This window comes from Branchiostoma belcheri, unplaced genomic scaffold (genome assembly GCF_001625305.1).
Source record: "Branchiostoma belcheri isolate BF01 breed outbred unplaced genomic scaffold, Haploidv18h27 scaffold10, whole genome shotgun sequence".
Taxonomy (NCBI): domain Eukaryota; kingdom Metazoa; phylum Chordata; class Leptocardii; order Amphioxiformes; family Branchiostomatidae; genus Branchiostoma; species Branchiostoma belcheri.
Window position 1 is genome coordinate 3,946,925 of NW_017802380.1, and position 10,549 is coordinate 3,957,473.

The 10,549-nt window shown below is 39.8% G+C and overlaps 1 protein-coding gene across 2 annotated transcripts in view; it reads left to right on the forward strand.

Moving 5' to 3' along the window:
- Positions 1-2,702: 2,702 nt before the first annotated feature.
- LOC109470313 (histidine ammonia-lyase-like) overlaps positions 2,703-10,549 on the forward strand; it is a 12,709-nt gene continuing 4,862 nt past the window's right edge. For both annotated transcript variants that reach the window (XM_019769227.1, XM_019769236.1), the window contains exons 1-15: positions 2,703-3,287; positions 5,799-5,884; positions 6,124-6,198; positions 6,431-6,503; positions 6,771-6,837; positions 6,969-7,006; positions 7,184-7,262; positions 7,547-7,593; positions 7,732-7,871; positions 8,207-8,254; positions 8,404-8,455; positions 8,680-8,775; positions 8,890-8,985; positions 9,387-9,526; positions 9,863-10,007. In XM_019769227.1, the coding sequence (XP_019624786.1) occupies positions 3,053-3,287; positions 5,799-5,884; positions 6,124-6,198; positions 6,431-6,503; positions 6,771-6,837; positions 6,969-7,006; positions 7,184-7,262; positions 7,547-7,593; positions 7,732-7,871; positions 8,207-8,254; positions 8,404-8,455; positions 8,680-8,775; positions 8,890-8,985; positions 9,387-9,526; positions 9,863-10,007 (1,417 nt within the window). In that variant the 5' untranslated portion in view covers positions 2,703-3,052. The remainder of the gene's footprint in view (positions 3,288-5,798; positions 5,885-6,123; positions 6,199-6,430; positions 6,504-6,770; positions 6,838-6,968; positions 7,007-7,183; positions 7,263-7,546; positions 7,594-7,731; positions 7,872-8,206; positions 8,255-8,403; positions 8,456-8,679; positions 8,776-8,889; positions 8,986-9,386; positions 9,527-9,862; positions 10,008-10,549) is intronic.

Consider the following 10,549-nt stretch of genomic DNA (forward strand, 5'->3'; position numbering starts at 1 on the left):
GAATGTATTACCTAGTATGTTCATACCTGTAACACCAAACAGGGTAATAAGTTGGCTTCCATTATCATTTGCTTCAATGGAATTAGTGAAAAATGATCATTGCTAAATACAATATAACGTTAAGTATATGTAACCACTACTAATTATTTCTTATTTTATTTTTATTTTTTTATTTTTATTTATTTTTTATTTATTTTCATTTTATTTTTTATTCTGTTTTATTTTATTTCATTTAATTTTATTCTATTTTATCCGTTCTATGCATTATCAAACTTCTCCTCTACTGCTAGAGCTACTAAAACTTCATACCGAATATATTAAACATTTTAATTCGCCCCCTCTAGCGGTTTGGGCCAAATTGCAGCTTTCCAAAAAAATCCAAGATGGCGGCGGCAGATCGGCGCGGCTCGGCGATTGCCGATTTCATTGTATTTTCCTTGGTCTTTTACGCGATTCAAGCAAAGAAAACAAGTTGACCACAAGAACAAAAGAGTAATACAGCACTGGGAATCTAATGGTCCGTTTGTTGGGCGGTAATTTCTCATTTCAAGTGAATATTTACGTGCGTCACAGTGATTTATTCACCAATCAAAAGCGACATCTTGCGACTTAACTTAAGCAAATATGGAAGGTTAATGTACATAATTTATGTCATTGATTTATTGGTCCAATTACCGCAGCTATTAGCGAAATTCTAGAACCTTAAATGCATACTATGATATAAAACAATGGTTTTGTGGTAAACAGCATTTCCTCTTTTTTAGCAACTTCGTTGTATAAGAATAACGACACTATCATCCGGTAGCTCGACCCCACAAAGTAAAGTATACACGCAGAGTAATTGGTTTCATTGGGTTTTTTTTCACGGTCGAAATCAAGATTTCAATCAAGATCCATCCAACGTACATATTTTGGAGCACAATACCTCGGCCGCTCAGGCGGCCGAGATAAAAAAACTTTCTGGCACAGTAACTCAGCTCATCGAGTCTTTTATTGGTACTGGAACATGGAATGATGTCGTCAGAATATCAGTTATATTTACTTACACAACAATGTATTCCCGTGACCACCATAAACTGAACCAAAGTTTTGCTACATTAAGATGGTAAAAGAATCAGTCCTTTGTCCCAAGCACAGATGGCTCCAGTGGAAAGAACATCCATTTTCGCTGTTGTTGATCTCTGCAGTAAGTTCCTTGCTTCTTCCGTCACTGCAGTAGTGCCTCTGTAAGAATTATTTGCCTGAAACGACAAAGAACATCATAATGTCCATGTGATGCTATAAGAACTACAACTGTGTAAACAAATTTTGGATTCTTCTGAACTTACAAAATCCCTCCCACCTTCTTGCCACCCCACTGCATTTGAGTAACCCCCAAAAAAGTACCAAGAACAGTGTTACACACAAGCAAACACAAACATGCCCAAATTGGCCAAAACAATACCTCTGTAACTTGAGGTAACAAAAAGAGGACCACAGAATAAAAATGTGCTTTTTGATAAGAAAACAAACCTTTAAAAGTGCTACCTATGATGCACATTGTGATCCTGACTGTGGTTATGATCCCACAGCTGGCTGTGGAGGTGCCATGGGGTCAAAGTCACTCAGGTTCCGGGCAGCCCACACCCCGGCCACGAACAGACTCAGGTTCACGATCAGCGACCTGCAGCGGCAGAACGAAAGGACATGATTTGTTAATGACTTAGTATCTTTGTCATTGTATTACATGTGTACACATGATGTTTCATTCATTTAATTTATTCATGGATATCTTCATACACAATTCCTATGCTGCTCTTTGCAGATAATCATATTCATACAGAATCCTCCTTGGCTTAGTGCTTAGTAACTGGAAGATAGAAATGGATTCAAATACTTATTATCATATTAATATAAATCATTTTATGCTAAAATTGCTAAAGCATATCTCGGAAAGCATTATGCCCCCCTCCCACCGTCGTGTTAAATCATTATTCTGCATTCTTTGTTATTTCTAACGATCAGAAACCGAAGTATTTAGTTTATAGATGAGTCAACATTGGTGAGCTATGCCTGTTTATGGATTTAGCTTTTTTCAAACGGTCTCAACTTCAAGATACTGATGATTAGAAAAAAATCGCCCCCCTCCCCTTAGCACTGTGACCCTGACCAAAAACCGGCATGGTAGCACCACGAGGGACACAAAAATTACGTCTTTTACGGTAGTTTTGGACGTTTTGTCGGTTTCAACACTAAGTTTAAGTTCTGATGTTTTGTTAATCTAGCAAGAGAAGTGAAGAATGTTTACCTTTTAAAAGGATTTTTGTATAAATCTTTGATGGCATCGATGACATTTCTAACGGCAGCCATGATGGAGGTGGTGAGTAATGTGAAGAAGCGCCTCCTTGCGGAAATTATAAAAACTACAAATTGATCGGAATTTTCATGACGTACGTGCTGGAATAGACCACTATTCAGGGGAGATTTGTCAGGGATTCCAATTTTAGTCTTTTTACCTATTTTAACTAAATAGATAGAAACAAATGTTAGCAGCTAATTTACATCCATATCATAATAAATATGTAAACTTATTTTAGCTTGTAAAATAAAGAATGGTCGCTTCTATATATTGAATATTTATTACGTACCCCTATAATTAAGTGGACTCGTTTGATGAAGGGTGTGTGGGTGTGTCACAAATGAGACATGTGATTGGTCACGAGGTGTGCGCCCCCCGCGGGGCACAGATAAACAAGTCGACGTGTTAGGTCGGAACGTGTGTTTTCCTCTCCGTAGCAAAGGGCAGAGTTTTTGTTTGCTAACGATTTGTCCCACTTTTTGAGGGCTCTCGTCCACAGATCGGTGGTTGCTGTTAGGAAAACCGCTGCTTTAGCATTTAATTGATTGATCGGCTGCGGTGAAGTTCAAATTCACGGCTCACATTTCGATTTATTTTCGTCTCAAAAAAAGGGGGCCACGCCAGGGCTCCAGACTTGAATCCGGTTCAACTTCAAGGGCAGGACTTTCGACCTCACTTTGTGTTCGAATCGCCGGTTTATAGCTTCTAACGACGATGAAGATCACCGTGAAGATCCTCAACGAGACCTTCACGGTCCCCTGCAAGGACGGTTCGCAGACGATCGAATGGCTGGCCGAGGAGACCATGCGTCGCTACAGGAAGGCGCGGTCGGCAGAAGTGGCGGGAAAAACGCCCCGCTTCCAAGTCAGGCGGGCGCGGGGGGACGGCCTGCTCGACGCCGATGACTCGATCGTGGACGTCTTGGACGACAACGATTTCGTACACGTCGGTACGTAATAAATAATAATTAGTTTTGTTCCAAAAAAAAATTATGTTACTATAGTATAGTAGATCCTAAGACTCATTGGGAAGTTGCTGGTTTATTTATGGTCGCCGATTCTTCCTTCTTTGACTTGAGTCCGTTTCCTGCCTCTTAGCATGGAGGTAAAAAAGCCTCCATGCTCTTAGGAAGAAAGAAACAATCATTATATTTCAAATCCCACGTAGCTTATCAAATTATCCTTCTAACAGAGATCTTGACAAAGCCTCATTGTTAATGCTATTTAGTATTTCAAAATAGTTTCAAAACATACACCTGTATTATGATAATTTTGTCCCCGCCCCCCAGATCGAGAGACTCAATGTAATTTTCTTCATACTATGGACACATGGAGCACTCAATCTATCCGCTTTTCTACACTTTTTGTTGCAAAAACGGGGACCACGTGAAACTACATCTGGTAGGCAAGGTCAACTGGCCCTCAACATGTCTGGTGTTAATTTGATATCCTAAAGTACACCCTTTTAGCATCTGGCCTGCGCCACTGTTTGCAAACTTTTGCAGTTTGTTTTGTTTCCAAATATTCAAACGCCGACAGTACACTGGAATGTCTGTATTTATCGTCCCTTTTTTTGTCCATTTGTGAATTATTTTTTAATGTTTATTGAAGTTGACAGAAAAGTCGGGCTTTTGGAGGCCACACACAGCCCCAGAGTCCATACCAGTTTGAACTGGTTGTTGTTGTGGAAGGATAACATTTTGGAAGAAACTATTCAGGGCTATGGAATAGGCAAGAGGTGTTCCGTGCCGCATATAATATTTTAAAGTTTTAAAGATTGGCAAGTGTTTTTGTTATTTTTATGTTACTAAATAGACATGCATTACATTCTGTCTAAAACTGTAACAAAGTTAAGCCAGAAATTTATATACACCTCCTATACTTACATTTTGTTGCTCTTTACCAATTTTGTTCTCCCCCAGTTTTTGTGCATGTGGTTTATCCCCAATACACAGATGAAAGAACCTGTCTGTTTGCCTTTGATTTGTAGGTTTCTTAATTTGATACGTACTAAGTAATCACCTACAGGGCTTAGGATTTCATTTTTTTCTTTCTTGGGCAATTTGTCAACTTTTTCATCCAGCAAACATTATCATCCCAAGATTCCTTATTTGTTATTTTACACTCTACCCACCTACTTTTATGGACAGGTAACAAGATAAGAAAAACCACAAAGAAAAGAAAGGATGGCCTTGGGTCACACATTCCAACAACATCAGTGGTATATTTATGCCTGGTAGAATAACAAAACATGGTCACTAACCTACTTTTTCTTTAGGGTTATCAGGTCAATGACTTGTATGGTCAAAAGATTGTCTGCACCTCATTTACATATCAAGTCATAGTGTTCTACAGGTCAACCAAAAGTAGTGGATGCTACTTGAAACATCTGACAGTGTTCAAGATCTATCCAACGAGCTGCTTGAGAATAAAACTGTTTCCTTGCTTGTGTATCTCCTTACCTGGACGTACCTTGTTATTATTGTCTTTCTACTGGTGTCAATTCTTGTGTTAGACACAGTCAGACAGAAAAACACACATTAACACGGGTGAAAAGATTGTTTTGTTGCCTTGAACAAGTTGAAGTAAAGGAATTCACCCTGGGGCTTTTTCAACACTACTTGTTTTTTTGCAAGGATTTTTAAACCAGTCTATGCTTTGAAGGCCAGCTGTACATTATTCAAGCTTGCACTTCTCTAATTTGACGCACCTCTGACACGCCCCCTTTTTCTGACCAATGGCAATGCATGTCCTTGAAACTGACATGTTTCCACATGTACTGTTAAAACATCCTGCTTGATTCCTAGCCTGGTTACCAAACCTAATTTAGTCTCTTTGCAATTACAGAGAGGACAAAAGAGACTCAGCAGCTAAAGGTTTGGTAACCAGGCTGCTTGACCCCACCTCTGACACACCTCCCTGTCTAAACCAATGGCAAGGCAGGATTGCTAATTTAAACTGGCCTTGTACTTTTGGACTCTGCCATGTGAGCCCTTTGGCAATATGAACTTTGAGGACAGGGTGGTCAACTAGAGTTCACAATACCAGACATTCCAACGTACATATGAAGAAGCAAAAAGGGAAAGGTTTCAAAGTACAAATGTACATGTACATATGCGGAATAAAAAAAAATATTAATTAAAGCAAACTACAGTAGCATAGACATTGGCACATATCTATGTTTAGGTGTGGTACCGTACTGCACTATTCCACAGGAATAATGTAGGTGGAGAAACAAACACTTTAGAAGGAAAAGGAGTTAAATGTTTATACAAGAAGGCTTTTGAGAATTTTTATTGGTGTTTTTACATAGACACTGTTTGTTTCTGATAATATTTCATTTATACATGTAGCAATAGCCAATATTCCTTTCATTTTTGGGGCCTGATCAGTTATTACTATATTCACGTGATTTTTCTTGATGAAAGTTTTAATTTGTGAAAATGTATTTGTCCCCTCAGTGTTTAGTTCGGGGAGCCCTGGTGGCTCTGCACTGGTGCCAGCTGGTCCCATACAGTCTGGCCTGCACTATCAAGAACCAAAGGAAGTAAGAAGATTTCCTGTCTATACTGTGTATATACTGTTTGATTACTGTATATCTACTGTTTCATTCCTAAAGTCTTTGGTATGTCTCAAATGGGGATCAAACTGACAACCTACAGAATGCAAGGCAAACACTCTACCCATTGCACCAATCAATATACAGAACTATAAAGGTCGGTGTGGCCAAAGCAGCAAAAATCCTGCAATACAATGCAATACACTTTACCTTTCTTCTCCCTTTAGTATCTGGCCCTGGATGGAAACTCTCTCACCCCTACAGATCTGGTGCAACTGGGAAAAGGACTCTACAAAATCAAAGTAAGAGTTAAAAAATGCGAGTAAGTAACTAAAAAATTTGTATATACATGTACCTGAGTTACCGGTACTTACCTGTATTTCAACTGTTGTTGAATACTGTTTGATTGTTTGAATTAGATGGCTCAGTTACCTTAAAACTTGATCTAAAGATAACTGTTGATTTTAACATTCTACATATTGGTCTTTTGATGAATTCAATGTTCATTTTCTTTTTTTTTTTCCTTCCCCACAGTTGACAGATGACTCCCTCTCCAAGGTTAAGGAGGCCAGAAAGCTGCTGGAAAATATCCTGACTGAAAACAAAGGTGACTTGACATCTGATTTTAAACAAGGAGGTTCCGTTTGCTTTAAAAACATTTCAAGAAGCTTGGTGTAGTCCAGAAATTGGTCACCCCGCCTTTGGACCAAGATGTTGTTATTGTTAGATACTGGAAAGGGTTGCAGTCTTTGGGACGGATGTTAAGCCATGGTCCACTGTTCATTGTACATGTCAAAAACATCTTGGCGCATTTCCCAGATACAATGTTCTTACATGATTTTAAAAATACATTGCTGCCCCTATCTCTACACAGTGTGCTATGGAATCAACACGGGGTTTGGCAAGTTTGCCAGGACGGTCATTCCAGCCAACAAGTTGGTGTAAGTTAATAATTTCTTTTGTTCAAAGTGCATGATTTTATCAATCCATCTATAACTAAGTCTATTGAGACTAATGCATGCTTATAGAGATGTTGTTTATTGGTGTTTATTTTTCATATTTTTTTCTTCAGGGAGCTGCAAGAAAACCTGATCAGGTCTCACTCTGCAGGTAAAAATGGCAAAGTTTTGTTTCATTATGTGAAATATTTTTTCATGGTACTTCTACATTTCACAACATAACATAATCTTACTCAACTTTCCAACATTTTGAACTTTTTAGAATTGGCAAAATCATGATGGTGGAGTGATGATTAAGATTGACAGCATAATGTCTTGTTTTTCCCAGGTGTTGGTCCTCCTCTCACCCCAGAGAGAACTCGCATGCTGTTTGCCCTCAGAATCAACGTACTGGCCAAGGGATACAGGTAAATATAGGAGGAAAACGTCTTAAAGATGTTGATCAAGATTCTTGAAGAGACAATTGGACTTCTTGTAGCCCCTATTGGCCATGTGGCCCATGGCCGCTTTTTGAATAATCATGCTTAATTATCTTAATTACTAGTACTAGTATCTGTATCTGTATAGCCAGTATAACAGCCCTTCAGCATAACACACCAGCTTTAGTTTACTTGATGTTTACCAGTAGTTAACATGTTTGAATTGTTATGTAGTACAAGCTATGTGTAAGTTCCGACCTTGCTTTTTCCAGTGGCGTTTCCTTTGACACTCTGACAAGGATGATCGACGCATTCAACGGTAAGTCAGTCTCTTTATTGCCATTAGAAGAACATAACGTATTGTGAAGATTAGTAATTAATTCATATACGATTCAAGCCAATGACTTGACATAATTGTCCTGCCTTCTGACAAAGTTGATGTTTTTCCCGTACATAGCATCCTGTCTGCCGTGGATCCCGGAGAAGGGTACCGTGGGGGCCAGCGGGGACCTGGCACCGCTGTCACACCTGGCACAGGGCATGCTGGGAGAGGGTCGCATGTGGTCGCCCAAGACTGGCTGGGGAGACGCCAAGGATGTAAGTAGGAAAATATGATTAAGGGATCCCCTGTCCAGAAGTACTAGTAGACAGATTCTAACCTGCGTACCATCCTGGTTAGTTTACGTCCGCTCTGATAGACGCTATCCACCAACGCAACTATCGGGGCAGAAGTAGACTAACCAGGATGGTACCCAGGCTAGACTGTCCAGTGAGAGAGTGACGGCATGTCTGCTCAAATCAAATCGACAATTGGAAGTACTTCAGGCAATGAACCCATTTATTTACAAATAATCCCTCAGCCCCACCCCTCTCCACTGATTTGTGTTAGCATGGTCCAACAATGAAAATATCATGTTTTTATTCACCCTCAGGTTTTGGAAGCACATGGACTGAAGCCTGTCAAACTGGGACCGAAGGAGGTGAGAATCATGTGTAGTAAATAATTTTAAAAGTACATTTTATGTAATCCCAACTGTCATGATAATGTCAACTGTCAAAATTACTTGTGATTTCATAGCACATTTTAGCTTTAATCTCTATCCATTCTTTTAATTTCTTTGCCCTGCAGGGTCTCGCACTGATCAACGGAACACAGCTCATCACATCACTGGGTGCTGAAGGTAAGAAAGCTGCTGTTTTGACACAAAAAACTAAAGGGTAATGTCAATTCTCATAACTCCACCACTACGGCCTCAAGAATGTCTTGAACACCTGCATATCTGATGTGTGTATATCTCCAGCATTCCCGGGGTACTTATATTGGCCACTTTGTTCATTTAGTAGTTTCACTTTATTAGGGAAAGTGCTGTGATATAGTTCGCAAAGTTCCTTTTATCATTTCCAGCTCTGGAGCGTGCTGCAGGAATCGCACGTCAGGCAGACATCGTCGCAGCTCTGACTTTGGACGTGCTTAAAGGGACTACCAGGGCTTTTGACAGTGGTAAGTTTTAATGTCATTTACTGCTGCAATGGTATAAATAGAAAAAAAACTCTAAAAATGCATATTTTTATCCTTTAATACACATGTGAGTATGATCTCTGACACTTCCCTCAGACATCCATGCAGCCCGCCCACACAAGGGTCAGAACGAGGTTGCTCGCAGGTTCCGCTCGCTGCTGCACTCAGAACTCTACCCTTCTGAGATATCAGGTACCTAGTCTCTACAGTTGTTTGTCATGTATTTTCATTTGTTTCATCATACACAATGTTAGCTAAACAAACAAATTTCTGCAAGGCTGTTAGATTGAGTCTTAATGCAGGCTACTGTGTTGAAGTTTTAAAATGACACAGGACAATGGGGTAAAAAAAGGCCAAAGGGCTTGGCCTTATCATTTTATATGTACGTATTTTATATGTACATGTAGCTGGGTTGCCTTTTCTAAAGAAAACAGAATAAATAGCAGATCTTGTTGTCTCAACTTTACATTGTGAATTATTAGTACGTTTACTTCAACCTTTGTTTTTTCTTAATTTGTTGTAGAGCCACCGTTTCTGGACTGGTGAAAAAAGGCACAAGGTCAACATTTGTTCTTTTCTAAAAATCTTTTCAGAGAGCCACCGTTTCTGTGACCGTGTTCAGGACGCGTACACGCTGCGATGCTGCCCGCAGGTTCACGGGATCGTGAATGACACCATCGACTTTGTGAGCGGCATCATCACCACGGAGATGAACAGCGCCACAGACAATCCTGTATCCTTGCAGTGCAGGACTTTTCCACTAGGGGGCAGCAATAACTGGAGGGGATGGGAGGAGGGTTGTATCTAGAACTGTTCCTATGTAGTAACTTCTATACCTGAATGGGTTAGGGTTAGGATCAGGCACAGTTCTGGATAGTCTCTAGCGTATCCAAGAACATCAATTTGCCCCAGAAATAGTTTTGGATATGCATAGACTATGCAGAACCATGCCTAAGCATGGAAAACCGTGGTAAGGAACGGGTTAGAAAAGGGAAGAGAACATCACACTAAAATACAAAAGCTGTACTCCAGACAGTTGTACGATCATCCCTTAACATCATGACCCCAGATGGTTTTCCCCCAGAGACATGAGATAATTTCCGGTGGAAACTTCCACGGCGAGTACCCAGCCAAGGCCCTGGACTACCTGGCCATCGGCGTGCACGAGCTCGCCTCCATGAGCGAACGCCGGATCGAGAGGCTCTGCAACCCAAGTAAGGACATCCCTCTCAATCTGGGCTGAAAAATCATTGTTGTTTATTGAAATGCTGACCAAAATAACACTTTTTTCTGCCAAATGTTGTTTTTGTACCCTTGTCCATGCTGGATTAGTGAAAATAACTGTTTTTCAGTTTAAGTTCGACCTACAACATCACTGGAAGACTGATGGTTCATCACTGGTACACTGGGGACATCCCGTTCCCTAATAAGTATAATTATTATGATATATTGTCATATTGCACTATTGCACCAAACCTAAGTTAAAGACAATGTTGTTTTTCATAATTTTATATCAAATTGAGGTGGCTATATTATAAATTTGATGTTTGTGTTGAATTCAGTGATGTACATGTGTTACTTTCTAAACTGTAATGATTATGTCAGTATAGTCTTCCCCTTCTGTATAGTCTTCCTCTTTATACACATACATTTTTTTACAATATATTTTTGTTGGGCAGAGATTGAAAATTCGAACAAAATGGTCTGCAATGAATCTGTTTCATTTCCAAGATAGTCTGTAGTAACCATTTCTCAC